The 21,951-nt window shown below is 37.5% G+C and overlaps 1 protein-coding gene across 3 annotated transcripts in view; it reads left to right on the top strand.

Annotated features, from left to right (window-relative positions):
- The window catches only part of CNTNAP2 (contactin associated protein 2), a 1,166,415-nt gene that overhangs the window by 1,128,906 nt on the left and 15,558 nt on the right, over positions 1-21,951 (top strand). For all 3 annotated transcript variants that reach the window (XM_040547669.1, XM_040547670.1, XM_040547671.1), the window contains one exon: positions 10,960-11,190. In XM_040547669.1, the coding sequence (XP_040403603.1) occupies positions 10,960-11,190 (231 nt within the window). The remainder of the gene's footprint in view (positions 1-10,959; positions 11,191-21,951) is intronic.

Below are 21,951 nucleotides of genomic sequence, written 5' to 3'. Positions count from 1 at the left end.
CAAAATACTGTACAGGAGCAACCTGTAATGGTGGAGGTCTGCAGTGCTTTGCAGAATACAAGAAGTTGACAAATCTCATTAATTCAGCAGGCTGCAACCTTAAAATTAGCTGGAAGAGATCATTTGTCACAGAGTGAATAATACAGCGGTGGAAGTAACTGGCATGGGATGTTGTGGAGGCCAGAAACATTAATGGCTTCCAAAAGCATTGGACACATTCATGGAAGACAGTTCTGCCAGAAGCTAAATATAAAAGGCAAGATGCAACCTTCATCTCAGAAATGTTTGTGGGAATCTGAAAAGGTATACCCAGGGAGGATCATTTTCCATGTTCCATGTTGTTATACTACTTCTGAATCATCTACTATCAGTCACTTTTTATTTGAAGAAAGAACAATGAACTAGGTAACTCATTGATCTGATCTGATGTGGCTGTTACGTTTTTATGGTAATTTGATGTGATAATTTGACATTGTCACTGAATAGCAGCAGTTTTCAGATGTGAATTTATTGCACATAAGTGTGTTCCAGCAGAGGAAATACAAGAGTATTCACATATGCATGCATGCATGTAACAAAGAAAAGAAGCAAAAGCCTTCGGTATTTCTTAGATCAACCCCATCTCTGACTTTGAGACATAATAGATAGTTCAAATATAAATTACTCAGCTTCAAGTTGTGAAGCATACAATACTGAAAAAAATAGATAAGAGAAATTGCTGTTAAAAAGAATCAATTTCATTTCTTTCCTGAACTGTCCTAGAATATTTTTTCAATTGTTAAAATAGATGGTGTCTTTCAGTAGTACATATGGATTGTTATTATCTATACAAAAAGTGGATGTTTTGATCCAAGAAAAAATTGATTCAAAATGAGGAAATAAACAGGGAATCAAAATGTTGGAAGAAAAAAAAGACCTACATATTTACAGTATTTATTTCCTTGCTGGCATCCTGCTTTTCATTTTCTTGCCATTTCATGCTTTGATAACTGAAACAGATTTCCACTACATAGACAGATCATTGCTTGTCCATGATGAATATCTCCTGAAAAATATCAGTTCTCCAAAAGTTTTTATTTATATCCTACATTGCATTGAAACCCAATATTGTAGATATAATAGTCGCAGATTTCTATTAAATAAATAAGAAAAAAAATGTGTGGGACTGATGAAGTTTTCTTTTGGTGATACTAATGTCCTTACTAATGTAGTTTCATGACAAACAGATTGCAGGTCCTTATTTTTTTAGATTAACCTTCTGTACTCTTAAAGTTTTTGTTTGTTTGTTTGTTTTTGTTTTTAATATGAGGCATACATGGTATAAGAATACAAATGTTTTTATTGAAAAAAAATTTTTCAGTTTTAGATTCATACCATAAATCTTCTTCAGATGGTTATTCTTGCTCTTCCTCCATCTACAAAAGTGAGATAGTAAGATAAGAAAGAGAGGAGGGAGGTGGGAAGCAAGAGAGGGAATTTCAGCGTACCGACTCTGATGACACTGCAGTTTTATTAAGATATTTGAAGCTGGTTATATGGAATACAAAGCTTAGTCTGAGTGCATTTGCAAAAAGTCATAGAAGTGTACCAGTTAAAACCACCAAATAATAAACAGACTGAAGTTATAGTATTTTAATACACTTTTAACAAATGCACAATATAACTATATTCACTGGAGTTTGGCCAAGACATATCACATTTGACTCCACACTGCAAGACTCTTGTTTGATTATTTATTTATTTGCTTATTTCCTGGCCTCAAAGGTATTTGCTGAGTTATGATACAGTTAGCCTCAATAAGACATAAAAACGTATTTAGACAAAACATATACACGAAATTGGGTATTTCTTTTACATAGTAATGCTACCTTTATGTATTTGTTTTACATTCTTCTTTAATGCTTATGAAAGATTCTGTCTAAATTAAATATCATTGGCTTAAAATATAATGGATTTATAAATTCTGCTGAAATCCTTTGTACCAACCAATTCTGAGAATCATTTTTTCTGTGATAAAAACTTCTGGGTTTTGATAAAAAATTTTTTTTGATAAAAATTTCTCAGTTACTTTATCAGTCATACTGTGTGTCATACTTTTTTTTAATGACATTTTAGCAATGTAATTTCTTCTTCCCCCATCATCCACTTACTCTCTTGCTATTTAGAGCCTGTCTGCAGAGAAAAGTAGATCAAAATGAAATTCCTTTTTGAGGATAAAACAACCTGGTCGCCATCATTCTGCTGCCCTCCACTCGTGATCCCATTACTCCTGCATCACATGGAGAGGATAGAGTACAGGGTAGAGAAAAAAATATTGTTCTTGAAGCTAACTGTGAGATACTTATTATGCAGTTTTACCTTGGAACTGCTGATTTCTGCAGCTTGGGTTAAGCTTTATATTGAGCACTTTGCTTGTCAGTCAAAAGATTTCTAGTAGCCCTCAGGAGGGTTTGCAATTGAAGTACTATTGCAGGCTGAAGTACAGCCTGACTGAACAGTATTAGCATCCTGTTCTGCCAGTACAGGCTATCATCTAGGGTTTGGGGTTTTTTTGTTTGTTTGTTTTTTTAGCTCTCCATACATATGGGATTCCCACTTCAAAGAACAATCTGAGCTTTTTACCTCTCATACAAAAGGAGAAAAATTGGTCATCTAGAGGAGAAATAAAATGCTACACAAAAATATGTAATGACTATATACACCATTGGTTATAAAGGGTAATGCATGGAGAAGTCCCTTTTCACCTACAACACCTGTGGGTTTTGGTCCCACTGTCACAGTGGGACACAGGAAGACTATTACCTCCCACTGAGTGTCTGACCCTACCTGAACTCAAGAGGTCTATGTTGAATGGAAACATTTGAAGGTATCGTTCTTTGACATCACAAGGATCTCTAGAAACATGCAATTTCTTCTCTTTTGCCCTGATTTTGCATAGTTCCCATTTCTGTTTTATGAATGAAAATGCACTGTACAAATTATGCCTCCATCAGTAATATTTCCAAAGTCTTTAGAAGTTTGTGGTGTTTGTATTTTTGTTGTTGTTGTTTTGTTTTGTATTTTTTTAAAAGGCATTTCATTTTATTTTTAAATTTAAAACCAATACCCATACCTTCTTTACTGAGATCTCGAAACATTTGAAGTATCTAAAGGACTGCCATCCCAATTAGATATTAGGGAAAATTCTCTAAGTCCTTCTAAGAGAGACAGAGAGAGTTTGAGGTGAATATCTGAAGTGGCTATCATTATACAGATTATACAGCAAATCAGTACCATTTGTTCCCTTGAAAGACTGGCGTTCTGTGTTGGCCTTAGTTGTTTTTTGTTTGTTTGTTTTTTGACAATTCAATTAATAAGAACCTTGCAGAATAAGTTATTTCATTTTTCACCAAAAGGCAGTGCACATAACCATTATTGGCTCCATAAGGAATTTTAAAATGGAAAATTCCAGGAAATCATACATACTATATACAATCTTGAAACATTCAGTAACTGTACCATAGGTACAGAATAGCAGACAAAAAAAAACATGTTCTCAAAAGCTCTTTATTACTGGCATTGTGAAACTGTTCTGTCAAGTAATGACTTGATTTCATAGCCCTCTTTACAGTACCTTTTTTTTTCTTTCACTGAAGAACTGCAGTCCAGCAGTAGTCTTAATTATTTCTGTAATAATGGAACTTTGATTGGTGTATGTTTCAGATCAGTGATTTACCATCTCCACTATGCAGTGACCTTAAAGCCATAATTCTGCCTATTATTATTCTGTTTTGGAACTGCTCCAGAGCCATCGAGCGGCATAGCTTCCAGGCCTATTTTGCTTCTCTGATGTTATGTGTTTTTTCACCTGGTTCAGTCATTTCCAGTGTGTGCTGAAAGTATCATTTTATAAGGAAATGGCCTTTGTTATACCAACACCAATGAAGCTGCTGTTGCAAATGAAACTTGCTCTGAGCTGTTACAGTTTTCATAAGTAATTTTTCTCTTGCGTGCACCTTGGATATGACCATTTATTAAGTGTCAGACAGCAAGTGAAAGCACTATATGCTTACTGCACAACACTGTTGGCTGGCACAGTAGTTTCTGGCAGAGTGCTTCATACATCACAGATAATATCTTCTCCATATTCAGTGCATGATCAGTGAATTTGTCAGTTTAGACATAAATTGTGTAAACAAAATTGTTACATACAAGCTATAATTTCTTACAAAATGAAACCTGAAACGTTACAATAAGTAACATAAATAAAGTTACCAAAAAAAAAAAAAAAGTTAATATAGCCAAGGAAGGACCATGTCAAACAACAGGGCCATGCTGCAGGCAGTACCTGTCAGGTCTACAAAGCAGTCAGGTGTACGCCTGAAGGGATCTGACTGAGGGATGTGATCAGGGGTCCAAGGCAAAGGGGATGGTGAGTTGTGATACATGCCAGAAGAAGGGGTGGCAGAACAGCAGTCTGGATTTAAAATTTGCTTATGAGCAGGTGGTAGCCATTTGCAGTCGTGTCCTGTGAAGCTCAAGTCCCTGTTCTCAAGGGTCGCTCACCCTTTCGCTGTCTCCAGCACCCCTGTAACAAGTTCTCCATAACATAGCATCTTACCCTGCTTGGTATGTACATGCAGAGAGCAGCATGCCTTTTCAGAGTGCAGAGAGCTGTCTTTCAAGTTATGGATAAAAATAAGGTTCCTGCTGCTTTATACTTGGTTTGTGTCAATTATTGAATTTTAACTGAGAGATTGAAATTAAAAACAAAGGAATTTTGAGGGTAAGTCTTTACAGCAAATAGTTCAATGCCTGTACATGTCCTGCTGCTTTACATCAACTATGGCTCCATTAAACATCATTCTGGGACTGTAGCTTCTTTGCTTCGTACTGTAGGTGTTTAGCATATCTGATACCACACAAGGTATCCACACAGTTAAGTGGCATCAGTATGCTTTTTTTATAGATATCACTGATCTTAAGACAGAGAAAATATAAACAGCCAGTAAGCAAACAGGTGCTTGGGCTTCACACTGGAGGACATTCATTAGAAGAGCTAGGTGATGTGTCAGAACATAGTTTTCCCTTTGTCTGGTGTTATCCACCTTGCTGGGTGTACAATAGTTGTTCCTGATGTGGACTTTTTCACCCTGTGGTTTCAGTCTTGTGGATATTTGATGGCCCAGATAGGTTCTCCCTTAATTTTGTGCTGTGTGTGATTCAAGTCAATTTATTTATTCTCTCTCTCTCTCTCTGTCCATGACAGTCCTCAAGTATCAGCATGTGCCAGGGTTCGATGTTGCATTAAACCACTCCATTTAGGCATCAAATACTGCAAATAAGAGAAAACGATTTAGTAATCTAAGTACACTGTGACTTCTTGAAATCAATAGCTTCCTTTCAGTGGAGTTTAAACTGCACTCCATTATGTGGAGCCTGATGCAGTAACACAGAGATGCTTAAGATGCCTACTGGGCTGCTCTTTTTGCAGTGGGTAATGTAACAAGATATCTTTCTGAGTACAGGGGACAAGAGAACACATGGCGCTTTAGAAAAATCTATTGCTAAGGTTGACCCAAAAACAATTAGTAATTCATTTAATTGAATCAACAATTCACCTGTGCAGTCTATTATAATATTACATAGAAATAATTTAGGTTCATTTTAGTAGAGCTAGCTGAAGGGTTATAGAGATTTATAATGGATTACCTTCTGTCTATCTGCTGAGTGGATGCTTAATCTTAAGCGAAATAGGAAAGCATTCTGGTAGTTCAGCCAGAAATACCACTCTGTGTCAAAGCTGTGCTTCTCCTGCTATTGATACGGCTACTTTATTTCCAGCTTGTTATTTTGTTGTGTTTCTCAGCATAAATAGGTTGTTGTCCTAAATCCAAATGGCTGATTTTTTCACCATTTTCTAAGCAAAACTCAAATGCTGTCTTGTTTAAAATGTGGAAGAAATAGTCATTGGGCTGAGGGATCTTTAGTTGGGCTGCTGAGACTCTTGTTTAAAAGGCACCTTCTGCCACAATCAAATCACTCCATTATATCATGTTTTTCTTGTCCCTGCCCCACTATGGGGTACTTTGGGCAGAGTTTTCCCATTGTCAAATAAGAAAGAAGTAGATGGCTATAACGTTTACTGAGAGCTTTGCCGTGCTAGAAATATGCTTAGGTATGCCCTCTTTCTGCTGTGAAGAACATCACTAGAAAACTCCAAGGGAATTCATAATAGGTTATTTGTTATGTGCATTGTTGTACATATCTATGAACTTCAAGTACTTCAAGTTCTGTTACATTTCCTTCCTAATGGAAGGTAATTCACTATGAATAGATGTCTGAATCCTCTCTGTGTGTATTGAACATTGTGCAAGATTTAGAATTTTTTATAACTGTATCGATCTGCATTTCAGAGTCCTATAAAGAAAAAAAAAATACTGATCAGCAGTATAGAAGAGACATTCAGGACATATGTTTAGTAAAAACAGTTTTTGTAACATTGCAATGAGTGTGCTTCTCTCTACCCTCATGGCTGAATCTCTCTCCCCTCCCTCTTTCCAGGGTCAGTGTAACAGTCCAAGGCCATCTTTCCCCATGTAAAGTGGCTGTAATGGTATGGCACGGTACTGTCCTGGATCATCTTTCTTTGTGCTGCAGAGCCTTGTCTGTGTGTGAATCATTCTAGGATCCTCACATGGGGAATTTTATGTATATAGAAAGCATTTCTGTTTGTCTATCAAAAACCTGCTCAAGGTGGTAGGACCAAACTTTTTTTAGATTGTTTTTTGGTTTTATTTGTTTATTTGTTTCCTGCTAAATCAGGCTGTCATTTTTCTGCAGTCTTTCTAGTTAATGCTAGAAGCATATAAAAAATAAATGCTAGAATTAAACAGAGCTGCCCCCCTCCAGCAGTGCTATAGCCTGTTGTTTTATTAGAGTTGCTATTGCACTTTGAGCTACTCTATAAATCTTTCACTGGTAGATATAGAAAGTAGAAAGGGGAGAGAGACTGTAGGCAAAAACTATATGTGGCATGTGTCTGCTTCTGTAAGTGGATTCTGTCATCATGTGCATGCTAACTAGGTAAACTTCAGTAATAATCTGAACCAAACTGTTTGTTTGTCTTATAATAGTGCCTAGGCAGGAGCCACAACTCTGCATCTCAAGGTACTGTAGTAAGGACAAAAAAGGCTTAAAAAACAGGTAGCCTCACAACACTGAGTAATATTGCTATATGCTACTTACACATTTATGACTTTTGCACATTTTTTTCCACCATACAATATATTTTTGCTTGTTTTCTTGTAGATCCATGGAATAATAAATTTCAACTTTACTGCCTTGTGTCATCAGCTTGCTTAAAAATAGCTTTTCTTTCCATCTTTTCACCTAGGTGGAAAAGAGCTTCTTCAGTAGTAGCACATAATTTTCAGCTGAGAAATAATATTACTTCCATCATTATGTGGTATGTTTCTGCCACAGCTGTTGAAAATAAGCCCTGAAATCAAAACCAATAACAGGATTAAACTCCAGAATCTTTTTGCCATTAAAGAAATAACAAAATATAAATAACAAGTAATTGATGTTAAGCATACATTCAGTGAATGATAGCACACAGGATGTGGCAACAGCTGTGAGTTATTTAAGTATACTATGTAGTTGTTACATACCTTTAAAGGTAGTTATCATGTGAATGTTCAGTGTTCAGTATTTGTATGCTATAGTGCATCTGTGTTAGAATGGGTTCGCCTGCATTGTCTCCGTTTGGTTATCATGGCCTTCATCTCAAATCAGAAGGTTATATGGTCAAGGGAGCAAATGATTGAAAACAGATAAAGTTTAAAAAGGGTGATAAATGGTATTTTTGGAAGTCTTTTATAACAGAAATGCTTGTGGATGGGGGTGCCAGCAGAAGATTGCTGTGTTAGATCTGAAAGCAATAATATTAATATCGCCAATTGCTAATAGTAATACTATATGCTACAATGTTAATTTATACAACATTGTGCACTGAAAATTAGAACAATGGAAAGTAGTTGCATTGTACATTTCCCTTTAAATAATATGACTGTCATCTTTTTTGCTCTCCCCTTTGTTATAGGGAGAAAATTGAATTTTAGTCATGACAACAAAGACATATTTCATTATATAATCATTACACTCTCCAGGGATGGGTTTACAGCAGGCTCAAATACACAGGGAGGCAAAGTATAATGGCCTAACATCAGAATATCTGTGTGCAGAGCCCCATGGGACGTGCATGGAGGAGCATGTTCACAGTTACAGAACTCGATCCATCTTGTTTTAGCACTGATGTGATGTGAGCCGATTGTAAATTTACATGGGGTGACTTGCACAACTGTCATTTGTGAAATGTTTTAAACAAAAATGCAGGTCTTTAGCAAGGTGCCTTGATAGGTTTTTTATGTGGTTTTTTTTTTTTTCTTTAATTCTTTCAGGATCTAGGATCCATCACTTATTATTCACAGAGTATAGATAAGAATGGTGCTGAAGCTGCTAAAGTAGTGCAACCATATTTATGGATTTTTACTCTTGTCATTCAGGATTGTAAATGGGAGGCTATTAACATTGCTGCATGAAGTTCCACAGACTCTGTAAATAAACTGTTACTGACATCAGTTACAGTGTTTAAGGAGAAAAATGTTCTGCTAACTGTTCCTTAGATTATAAGGATTACTCAAAATTACAACCATTCACTGAATATACCATGAATATTTTATTGAAGTAAGAGACAGCGAATATTGTGGTCAGGTATGAATCCTGTCTGAGTGATACCGACTTTCAAACAATTTGACTATTAAATATGGAAAATCTGTGTGTATGTATGAGTTTTCTTACTTAGTATAAAATTTTTGAAGACGATGTTTAATTATTCAGTCAGGCAACTTTCTTAAAGGAGGGCTGAGTGAAAGACTCAAGTGGCATACAATGATGTTAATGAATCTAAGCTAGTCTCTAGGTGAGTCTTGAGCATGTTTCCACTTTGCCACAGGTGACAGCCACTGCTCACTGACAGTTTGTGGAACATGGATGTAATATTGATACAGGCTAAATATTGATAAGCACTGGCAGAGAGAGGAAGATGTTCTCAAATGAGAAGGGAAAGGGAAAATGGGAGGGGTAGAACAGATCAGTTCTTGTACTGTGGATCATATAAGGAGCTAATGCTAGTAATCATCAGATTATGTGACTTCCTTTTGTGTCCTGATGCTAGGTGAGGACTTAAATGTTGCATGTTTATCATTCTGAATTGGTTGCCACAACAGAAAAGGTGCAATTTTATTTTGTGTGAAAATCAAGAAGCTGTTTTAAGTGTGCTCAGGATTTGTCCATTTTTCACCAGCCTTCCCCCACTTCACATTTAATATGTAAATCCCCAAAAAAGCTTGGCTGGAAATACTCTGGTTTATCACCTTGAAACTCCTTGTACATATCTCTTATGCAAAACCCTTAGTACTCATAGAAATAGCACTGTCACATATGGAGTTTTTAGGATGCCCAGTCAGCAGCCCAGACCTCATTGCCTGGAGCATATAATTGGTCCTCATTTGGTTAGAGCTGAACACAAAAGGTTTGTAATGCATTTTCTAATAACTCTTTTTTCTTTTTCTTTTTTTTTCTTTTTTTTTTTTTTGATAGTAAAACTCAAACCCAGATGTGCTTCACTTCCAGCTCTTCCCCCATCTCTTAGGATAAAACTGTTGCACTTTTTTTCCTCACACCTTCCTCAGGAGAACCATCTCCTGTCTCAGCTCTGTTTTTCTTTCTTTCTTTTTTTATGACACAGTCTTGCAATTTATGTCTTTTTTTTTTTTTTTTTTTTCTAGAAACCCCATTCTTCAAACCCTGAACATAATCCCTATCTGAAAAGGATACTTTTGAGCAGCCTGGGCCTGGTTCTTAGTCTCTCTCCCTGGAGTATTGTGTTGCTTTGCTCAGCTCAGTAGTTTTTCTATAGACTTCAAGGGCCAGGCTTTAACACCCCTCCCTGCCAATCCAGGGAATGGAAACCTGGTGAAAGGGAATTTGAAGAATCTCAAGGGCTCTGTAGAAATACTCTGGTACAGCACAAACATGATGCTGCCATGTTCCTTTTTCATGTACTCTCTGCTACCATGGAGGAAATTAAGCTGAATTCTTCACTGCAATGTAAATATTACATGGGATACTGCAGTGAGGTTTTGATGTGCTAATATTCTCTTTAATACAGCTGGATGATAAAGAGTGCCAGTTTTGTTTCCGCATTGTTGTACTGGACTGAGTGACTTCAGCTACCGCAAGAGATCCTGCTATAAATAAACCAGCTGCAAGTGGCCCGCTGATTCCTTGGTCGTTAGGACATGTGCTGTGGCTTATGGCTACTATTTTGGGGTTGTATTAGCTAGTGTTTTAGAAGTGAGGAGAGCTATTCAGGTTTGGGGAGTTGCATCTGTTTCAGCTAGCAAAGGCGGAGGAGGCCTGTGGTCTGCTCATGAAGCCCAGCTACCAGCTTGCAAGCTGGCTGACAGCCACCATGTGCAAAATGTCTGACTTCTAAACTCTCTCTGCTGGCATGGGCTCTGAGGGGAAGGCACAGGAGCACACACACGTCTCCTTAGCAGGAGCGTGGAGAGTTTGCCATCTCCACGTTTTGGAGCCAGTCTCTTTTCAGTTGTGCCCAGCGGCAGGACAAGAGGCAACGGGCACAAACTGAAGCACAGGAGGTTCAGGCTCAGAGGGCACTTCTTTACTGTGAGGGTATCGTTTTAATGATAGCATAGCAGTGAAAACAAGTCACATCAAGGCCTGAAGGTTTCCCTCTTTAATCTGTAATGAAATAGAAAGAAGTAGGGTCTGAAATGTTCTCAGTCTTCAGTCTCCTGAAACAGAGACTTCGGAACTGAGCTCTGGGAACTGGGTGTTAAGACTGTGCTTTCCAAAGCAGTGATTTGTTTTATTTTTCTTGATTTCCTGTAGAAATCGGGAAGATTGACCAAGATATATATAAATACAACACACCAGGATTCACTGGCTGCCTATCAAGAGTACAGTTCAACCAGATTGCTCCGCTAAAAGCAGCTTTGAGACCTACCAACGCCTCCTCTCACGTCCACATTCAAGGGGAACTGGTGGAATCCAACTGCGGAGCATCTCCACTGACAATCCCACCAATGTCGGCTGCAACTGACCCGTGGCACTTAGATTCAGGTAAGGTAGGCTTTGTTCCACGTTAACTCAGCTGGGCAGTTGAGAGAAAGAAATACATTCACCCTCCTCTGTAAGAAAAAGTGGCATAGAACAGACATAATGTATAAATGATTAGAGGGCAATATTCACAGTAGGAAATGCAAAACTGGAGTGACAGAGATCACTTCTAAAAGAAGCTGCAGAATATTTTCTTTGCCTTTTTTTAATCATGGTTACATTTGTGAAGGAACATTACAGCGTTTCGGCAAGTGGGAGTGGTTATCAGTTTCCTTCTTTCTAGTACCCCTAGATTAGAGTTCAGTAATGCAGATTAGTGTCCTGTGTTCATTATGCATTTGCATTTTACATGCATTCATAATATATGTGCCACCTCTACATTTTTAATAGGTTGAACAAAACTTCAGTTTCAGGTTTGTACTGCTTTTCATCCTGTATGTTGCATTCTTAATTATAAGTAGAAGAGCCTGGGCTCAAAACACTACAGGAAACTTTAGATATAATCAGAGTTATAACACTGAAGTATTCAGCTTTACTTTTCTTTTCTGTAAGTCTTACACTGTTTGATTCTTGAGTTTTGCGCTTGCTGCTATAATAACACCTTGTAGTATTGGATACATAGTAAGCAGGACATTGCTAGTATAGATCAATAATGCATGGTAGAATTTCTTCTGCTGAATTGCTAATAAGTGAGTATATTGTAGTCAGCTTCATACAAAAAAAGTAAATCTAATTTTAGGCATAAATGTGTTTATAAAGTGCTGATTTGTTTTGTGAAATGTCTGCTTTCCTTAGGCTATGTTTAATGGAAAATCCCATTAGTCATGATTGCATTCTTCTCATGCTGGAAATGCTAGAAAGCCAAAACAATTTGCTGATCCCAGCAATCTTATCCTGCTTTATGACTGGCAGTCTTTGAAAGTGTATATTATAACTTACTTTAGAGGGATTTTTTGCTTATTTTTTCTTGCTGCATGGGTGTCATTTTTTTAAAAAATCTGCTCCCTTTAAATTCATATTCAGGGGTACATTGACACATGTCTCATATTTTGGCCTCACTTATACAGGTGTAAATTAGAACGCATCTGGGCAAGCTGATGACTTGACAGTGGTTGCCTGTTGTGTTTGGGGATCCATCTAGCTGTCAGTTTTGATGTGAGAGAGGACAGGTTCCTGTTTTCCTTAGAAGCATGTGCCAAGGTCATATCTTTGTCATTTTTTTCTCAAAATCTCAAGCAATCCTTTGTAGCCTTTCTTTTCAGCTCTTCTTCAATAGAAAAGTAGGGCAGAGGTTTCTAAGGAGAGGGATATATTCTGGGTCTGAGGGTCCCAAACACTGATACAGGCAGTATCGTATTCTAAAACCATTCATTCCCTCCATGCTACCACACCTTCGTAAGACTTCAGTGTATCTCTTCCCCATTTGTAACATGCAATCTCCTACTTGATTTTTTTCATCACAAATCTTAGTAGTCCATTTATTCTCTGAAATTATTAGGTCGGTTTCTATGCGAAGGTTATGTTCTGTGCTTCTGTTTCTATAAGAGCACATAACCTGGAGGATACCTCACTCACTCATGTCTTTAAAAAATGTGCCATAAACTTCTTGAGGATGAACTGCTGCAGTGAGTCTTACACAGCTTATGTGGTTTGGTTGTTAATTTTGGTTGGTTTCTTTTCCTTACAGATAATTTGACTGCAAGCTAATAAAATATTGTCTGGATTTACTCAGCATAGCTGAACTGTTCCTAATAGCTCCTGGTGTTAATAAAGAGGAGGTTTTGTTTGTCCTTGTTGTGTGCTGCTATGCTTGACCTTGTATTCATTTGGTATTGTACTGGAAACCTTTGCTGAGTCAATTCAGCTTTGATCTAACAGATTAAAAATACATTTCTAAATTATACATTTCTTCTTGATTAGTTGCAGTACTCAAGTCATGTAGCCATCATGAAGGATATCAAGGAAAATGCAGTATGCAGTTAGCTTGGCTCAAGTGGTCTGTTAACTTCAGTCCAGTAAAAAAAAAAATCTTATTGCAATAGTGGGACTTGACTGTTTCAGTCTTGAGCATCCAGAATATGATGGCCAACCTTCACTTCTGGTGATGAGAAGCTTCAGTAAAACTGGGATCCAGGGATTCCTCCTCTTGTCCTCTCCAGTGTTCAGCAGCAATAGAGGGAAAATATCATATTGCTTTAAAGACTGCTTGTAAAGAACTGCCGTAAACTAAAGAACACAGCGATGTCAAATCAGTTATGGTGTGTTATGGGAGTGGTGTTTCACTGGGGCAGGAGTGAAAGGACATTCAGCTGTGTGTGAACAATTCCAGACATTCGCTCTTGGTGAAATATCTGTGATACAAAGAGGAGGTATCACAGCAACTCATTTAGTGATGTCAGATAAGAACAACTCAGGCTTTGTAAAATTATCTCTGGTGGTCTGACACAGCTGGCTCTGTTTCAGCTTCAGGAAAAATATATACTGTAGACTGCATTAAGTTAGACGTAGATGATGGTGTCTGGTAAATTAAAGAGTTTACAGTGTCACTTTGCATTAGCAAATCAGCAGTTCGCACTTTTCTTTTTTTTTATGTTTCACAATACCTGCTAGAAAACTTCTAAACAGTTTTACGGTTTTTGTGAATTTATTCCTTCACTAAACTGGCTGAAGGGGCAAAGGGAAAAACGTCTTTGGAGACTCACAGAAACACTTGTGGTGCCAGAGCAAAAGGTGCAAGATGTTCACGCTCACTCTGCCACAAAGCAAAGAGCATGCATTTGAAAGCAGCATGTAATCCATTTAATTTTAAATAGATCTTAATAAAACATAAGAGTTGAGAACAGGTGATTAGTAGTGAAAAGAGAAAATGAGAAAAATTATTTGGAAAGTATTAAATGGTATAGATGGTATGGGTCTTATTTGGTGATAAGCTGTGCACTTATCCTGATTCATATTTTGAATTAAGTGTGGATTTATACCTTTGCTTGTCAAATACCATGAAATAGAACTTTGAAAATTGAAACACAGTGAAGAAGAGAGTCAAAGATATGTGTCTAAATAGGACAGGTACCCCCAAAGGCAAATACAATGGTCCTTTCACCTCTAAACTGCAATAATGGATCAGACCTTATGGATAGTTACTAGATGCCAAGCAGGTTCTGCCTGACGAGTGACCTACATGAAATATTTGCCTTAAACTCGTTTATGTACTTACCACATGGACACCTCCTGCTAGCTGCGAAACAAAGTGGATGCCCTAACATAAAGGGGGGAAATCATAAAGACACATATCAGTCAATTGCAATTGACCCTTAAAGTTTTTGTCAATAGGAAAGCTTATTGATTTGCTCCCCAGATAAATGGGCCATACAGCGTCTAGATTCACTGTTTTGCACTTTCTATTAGTCTTGAATTCACATATATTTCAAATTTACAATATTAGTTCTTTTATTTTTTTGTTGTTGTTGTTGCAAAAATGCCACTTCCCTCCCTCCCCACTCCTGCCTGGCATTTTGCCATCCTACTGCAACATTATCATAAACCGTTATCTTGTTCAGCTTGTGAGTATTTCTATAATGCATAGTCTTTTCCTGTTGCTATGGTGATCCGTTCTTGGTGGTGATGAAGTGCAGAAATTCAACAAGTCATTCTTTTCTAGAATGTGACTTTGGTGATTTAAAATGTGACTTTAGTGGTTTAAAAAAAAAAAAAAAGACAATAATCAAAACCAAGCAGGTCATCAATATAGTTTCTTTCCTGTGTTTTCCTCCCATCTGTATTATCTCAGTTCATGTGAGACAATTGAATTTGCCTTAGTTACATCAAAAGGAGTGTAGGAAGGAGGCAAAAAAGAGTTTGATCAATGACCACATTATTTAAAATATGTCCACCTGTGCATATTGTCTAAAGGCAGTGAACTGCCTGTCTGGCATGTATTTCAAAACAAATGTTAAAATTGTATTTATTTAATTATATTAGCATACATTTTAATATCTATTACTGTAGCATATGTTAAAAAGTTAGTAAGTTTTATGTTTTTTAGTATCTCTCAATTAAGATTAGCTAAGGTGTATGTCACTGAGAAATGATACTTCGCTCTGTCTAGGGAAGCAACAAAAGCCACAAATGATTTTTGTAATTTTGTAGTAAACAAACTCCCAAACCTAAAAAGCCTTGTACACAAAATTGGAAGATTCATATTACTAGGGTGGGGTTGTTCAGTTTGTGGGTATTTTTGCAGAACAACACAAAGGTTCTGCAATGTACTAATGAAGTTTCACTTCCAAACTTTTCTTCTTTATATAAAAGATACAGCAAACCTACTACATGTATGTACCTCTCCATTTTAGGTAAAAGGTGTTCCAACTTGCCAAACTACCTTATTTCAAATTTAATTTTTTTAAAAGTATGAAATACCAGAAAAGATGGGATACATAGTAGAGTTTACAGACCATGCTTTAGCACCTCTAAGCTGCCATCATACTACGTGGCTGTGAGGTGCATTTATTCTCTCGGTATGAACAAAATGGCATCTAGAGTATTTAATACAGGGTTTAATTAAACCCACATTGGCTTCAGCATCATTTTAAAAAATTAAATCGAGTAGGATTGAATCTGCAGTGTTTTTTCAAGTAGTGTGATTTTTTTTTCTGACAATGGATTTAAACCCTAAAAGCTCTTCACTGTTTTTGTAGAAGGTGAAAGGCCTTGCCTTTTAAGAATTAACAGCTTGACATCAAGAAAAGAATTAACAGCTGCTTTGAAATGTATATTGAGCATGTCTGGCAAAACCATTGTATGAAGGCATGCACTGTTGTCATTAAGATCAAAATGGCTGCCTGATGATTAACTCCCTTTTTGTTACAAATTCATCCTTCTTCCTTTAATAAGTGGTGACAGGAGAAGAGAATGGGAGGTCTGAATGCAGGCCATATGATCCGTGCTCACCTAATAGGCAAACGGATTATCTTTGCTCAGCAAAAGATAACAGGCATTTTCTGGGCTAAGAAAGTGTCAGTGGTGATACTGGTGACAGTGCTGAAGGTCACCCTCCCGGTCCAGGCATCATTAGTTAGGTCCCCATGCTGTGCTCTGACCACTAGGTGCCCACGTGTCAGAGGGCACAGTGATGGTTTTTGAGGAGAAGCTGTGTCAGAAGTGCACTGGCATGGATGTGGCTACAAAGATGGGAAATAACTCTCGCCTTTGTCAATGAATTCACAGTGGGAAGAAAGGACAAAAGTGTTACTTGCTGGGGCAGGAGGCAATTCAGACCTCAAAACTGTCTTAGGTTATGGACAAGTGAACAAAAGGGTCTTTTCTTGGCTGTGGACATTGATGGAGTATTGATAGCACATCCTGAGCTTAATGTCCTGTATGCATCAGTGAATTTAACAGCAAAAGGATTAAAATCAATGGTAATGTGAATCAGCACTCATTCTCTCCTCCAAGGACAACAGGAGAGCAGATTCCTTTCTCCGTGCTTCCGGCAAGGGGCAAGCAAGTGGGGATGAGGGGGGGATGAAAGAAGAAAGAGGCGCATTGCTTTTGTTTGTGATGTGGCCTTACACATCTAAACTCTATGTGCTAGCAAAATTAGAAATGGATGTGAAGGCAGTTGCTAGAATAAAATGATGCTCTTCCTTTTTCAAGCATAGCATACAGGATTAGTTATCTATACTGCGATCAGAGAATGATGCCAGATTCTCTCTTTGAAATTTTCAATGATTAAAGGTGTTGTTGTTTTTTAATTAACATAGCCAGCATGTAAACATTGGGAGGCTTTGTCTGCCAGTAAGCTAGTTTTATATTTATACTTCCTATACGAGAGATGGAAGAAGCATTTGCAATCTTCTCTGGAGACCAACAGATTTTTCCCCTGTCAGATTCCAGTACATTTCTGTAACCACATTTTCTCTGCAAAGAATGACCAGCATTCATCCCCAGTTCTCCCTGGATATTGTCTCAGAAGTACATGGCCTTTACCTGATTTGTTTACAAACAGTAAATTATCATTTTTTCAGACAGCCAGGGATTAAGTCTAACAGAAACTCATACCTCAGTTTCTAAGCCCAGAGTGTTTTTTGCAGGCAAGAAGGTTACGTGCTAAACATTGAGATGCAACAGTTTCTATTTTTGTCCTCTCAGTCAAGCAGCTAACTAGGAAGAGCATGTCTGAAATTTGGCACAATCAGTGCTTCCTCCTTAAATGGCTTAATTATGGTGCTTGAATTGCTGTAAAACTCTATTGATTGGGAATAAAAATGCCTCCTTCAGTCTCATGTAGTTTCTTCACACCATTGTGTGAAGCTTTCTCATATCTTTAAAAATACATCATTTCAGTGTGAAGTTTCTGACACTTCGTCTAGCATATCAGGCAGCTGACAAACTGCCAAACTGGCATTCATTGAGAGACCAGCATTGTAGATCTCTCATAAGCAGTGTTTTGCATGTTAATGCTGCTATCTGACATTAAGGCAATAAGGTAGCAATATTAAGAAGAGAATGCTTTCCATCCTCTGCAAAGACTGTATTTTTTCCACAAGTACTAACATTAACTAGGAACATAGTAATGACATAAATGAGGGGGAAAAAGGGGGGAAAGAAGCATTTATATACCTAAGCACTTCATGTAACTGCCTTCTTTTTCTTTCCTTAGGCTGAAAAGCACTTTACTTCCTGTGTAAGAGGTTAGACTATGGTCAGCTCATTACTGCTATCAAAGTTTATTTTAGATTTAGACTGTGTATTCTGACCAGTTCCTCATCCCCAGTCCAACCTTTCTTTTTTTCCAGAAGTGTGTGAATGCTAAAAGTGTAAAACCTGATCTTGTAGTTCATATCCTGGCTGTGTGAACACTTTTCTTCCAATGACCTTAATAGAGTCCAGCTCTTTTTTTTTTTTTCTAATTTTTTTCAGTGTCGTAAATTTACAGATGTGGGAAACTGAGTGAGAGAAGAGCTTCTTTGTTTTATAAACATGTAGTAAAAAGGCAGTCCCACCCCTCCCCACCAGTACCCATGAAAACAGTATCACAGCCTTTTCTATCACAGAGGAATGAATAGGAGCAACTTTTAAAGTGATAATACACAATATCTGAGTCAGCAAAGACAATCTATCAATGTTAGTATCAATTGCTACATTTATTGTTTAATGTGCTACAGGAAAAACAGATCCATCCTGTTATTTGCTCTTGCCATAAGGATGAATCTTTCTTTACTTAAGGTTAGTTCTTTGTTCCTCTTGTTCATTGGGCTGGCTATTTTAGTTTTGTATTTTGTTTCATTCAAATATTCCCTGTGGGTCCATTATCAGTGATTATCTATATAGAGCTAGGCTTTGATCAGCACTTAACTCTACTGTTCCTTTGAGAGCACCGAAGTGTTTCATAATCTACGTTAATTATAAAAGGAAGCTTTTGCTTGTCTTCCTTAACAGGTGAAATGTAAGCCCTGTTCATAAAATTTTCATGAAAGTGATAGCTTAGGTCGGCATTACTAATACACTAGTAGTTCTTGTATGGAGTCATAGTGAGACCCAGTGTTGAACAGATGTTACTACCAGGTATTAAAAGACGGATGAGTTTATGTCTTTGATGAATGGGGGTGCTCTGATGTGCTGCAAATCAACTGGGAATTTGACACAGAAAGTGTTCAAAATAATACATCTGGAACAGGACTTGGTGAAGTTCAAACTTCAGATAAGTGTTCCAAAAGTGATCTTAACTATCTGCTGTCTTATTTTAAAATAAAGAAGAAAATTCTGCAGTATAGAGGTACTAGTTATTAAATGTAGAAGGTGTTTTGCCTTCCCACTGCTTTGTACAATTACTACCTTGTGTGCAAAAGAAAGTAGGAAAGTCTCATAAAAGTACCATACAAAGGGATAATCAAGGGAATTGTCTAACCCATCCCAGTGAAGGAATGTACTCCGTGTTTGGTATTTCATCCAGGCTTGATCTGAGGGAGTATAAACTGCAAGGATGAATCTCCTAATAAGGCACAAGCTTTTCTGTACCTTTGCCAGGAAATTTGCTTTTTAATACCAAAATAAAGAATATTGTACTGCCCTCTCAGAGCAAACCATTCTTCATAAAACTCCATTTCCTCCTCTGCTTAAGAGTACGGACAGCAAAGTTTGCCTGCAATATGAAATTAGAAGGTTGATAAAACTCTTGACTGGGAAGCCCTGATCTTGACTGATTGTGAAGTTGACTCTGAAATCTAGTGGTGGGAATTTGCATTGTAGCAGTTCATTGACCACAGAGTGTTCACTGAATTTTCCCCGAATGCTGTCATTGTTCATTGTTTGCATTTCTATCGTTCATTCCAAAGTTCATGACTTTTTAACAGAAACATCCAACTATTCGTTCTTCTGTAATCCTTAATTACTTTCCCACACTGTCCCAGACTTTTGTACACAAAAGAGCTGTTCAAAGGACAATGTTTCTGTTAAGTCATCATTACAGATGTGTGTTTTTTTTTAATTTATGATCATTTGACATTGGAATAATGGCATGATTGGAGAGATTTCAACAAGTTAAAACACAGATTTTGAGTAGAAAAACTTAAGTTTTCCATAGTCTTTGTGCATGTCTGTCTCTCATGCGACTGCTTCAGCATGATGATTGGACAAGATGTCTTCCAGAGGTCCCTTCTAACCTCAGCTATTTTGTGAATTCTAACCTCAGCTATTTTGTGAATATGTCGTTCATTAGAACTGACCTGTGTAACTGGTATTCAAAACACTAAAGGTTCAGTGAAAAACTCTTACAAAAATGAAACCTTTCAAAATGTTTTTCACCTAGCAGAAAATATCTAACATAGATTGGTTTAAATAATCAGTTCAAATAACACTACTATGTTAGAGGAGTTTTTTGTTGTTTGTGAATGTTTTTCTGGTCTCGTTCTCCTTCCCTCTCACCCTGTCCCTGCCCTCCCTCTTCCCCACCCCTGCAAGGTTGCAGAGGATTGAAGAAATTTGTGGATTTTGATCCAATGTTGGGAATTTTGTATTCCAAATAACTTACACTGTTGGACACAGAGACAAGGTGATTGTAATTTTAAAGTGAAAAGCCCTATTTATTTTCTTTTTTGCTCTAAGCTGCATGTGTACACCTGTGTGGGTGTACTCTTTTAGTACCCTGTAACTTAAATGAAAAAAAAAAGTTAATTGTTAACAATCTGTGAATGTGAAGATTCCCATTTCTATAAAGACAGGAGAATGATTCATATTAAGGATACACTTGTAACCCTCTAACATTACGGATAAGGCATCACTAAAAATTCAGAGTAATGACTGATCCTTGTATAGCATGCTAATACAACAGTGAACTTCTACAAACAATATGATTAATAATATATTTTAAATATTTTGTGGGTAGGTAAGTGTGGACTTTAAAAAAAAAATGTCGTGTTTAATATTAAAAATAATGTCGCTTCTCTGTTCTATACTTACACTGATGTCAGTGAGACTTTAAACTCCATTAGCAGAATTTACTTAATGTTAAACATTCCTCCCTCAGAATCTTCTGTCAAATCCCTAGAAAAACAAGGGTCTTCTCCCTCCTTTTTCTGTTTTCAGCTTGGAGAAGTAGTATATAAAGACAGCATATAAAGATACAATATTTTTAGTACTGCTTGAGATTTTTTTCTTCTTTTTCTGAATTGCTGTACTTCACTTGTCTTGGGAGCTCTTTATAGCCTTGTGCTTAGGCCAAGAATGGGGAGGGTGTAGGCAATGGGACAACCTAGATAGAGCAACTGAAGTCTGTATGTTGTGTTGTATACCTTTGATGAAGGACTGTGTAATAGAGTTGTTGACTCCTGCTCAGTCATTCATGTGTATGCGCTTTGAGTTTCTCTTGTAATCTACTCCCTTTGGGAAGGAGAATGAAACTGACTGTACATTAGTTTCTACAATCAAGAGTCAAGCAATTAATGAAGTTGTTTATGTACTTGCAGTCTGTAATAAATAGCACTCTGTCATTTGAAGCCATAATAGTACAGTCTCACCTGACTGGCAGAGTTGATATAATTTAACAAGCCCTAGCCAGAGAGCTTATTTTAGTTTTCCTCTGTGTTATGGTTTTGTGGATATATATTAATGAATGGATCTGGTCTCAAATGCTTTCCCAAAATCCTAAAGTGTCAGTGAGTGTTTGCTATCTCTTGTCAATTCCTAAATACCTGGATGTAAAATAGAATTAGGAAGAAGGAATGATAATAGAATTATAAAATCCTAGAATATCCTGAATTGGAAGAGACCACAAGGATCATGGGGTCCAACTCCTGGTTCACACAGGACCACACAAAAAATCAAACCATACGTCCGAGAGCATGGTCAAAATGCTTCTTGAACTCTGGTAGGCTTGGTGCCGTGACCTCTTCCCTATTCCTGTGCCCAACCAACTCTTGGTGAAGAACCTTTTCATAGAACCATAGAATGGTTTGGGTTGGAAGGGACCTTAAAGGTCATCTAATTCCAACCCCCCTGCCATGGGCATGGACACCTCCCACTGGACCAGATTGCCCAAATCCCCCATCCAGCCTTTCCTTCAACACTTCCAGGGATGGGGCATCCACACCTTCTCTGGACAACCTGTTCCAGTGCCTCACCACACTCATAGTAAAGAATTTCTTCCTAATATCTAATCCAAATCCCTCCTCTAGTTTAAATCCATTCACCCTTGTCCTATCAGTACACTCCCTGACAAAGTGTCACTCCCCAGCTTTCCTGTAGGCCCCGTTTAGGTACTAGAAGGCC

This window comes from Cygnus olor, chromosome 2 (genome assembly GCF_009769625.2).
Source record: "Cygnus olor isolate bCygOlo1 chromosome 2, bCygOlo1.pri.v2, whole genome shotgun sequence".
Taxonomy (NCBI): Eukaryota; Metazoa; Chordata; class Aves; order Anseriformes; family Anatidae; genus Cygnus; species Cygnus olor.
Note: the sequence above shows the minus strand (reverse complement) of the source record. Positions and strands in the feature narration are given on the sequence as shown.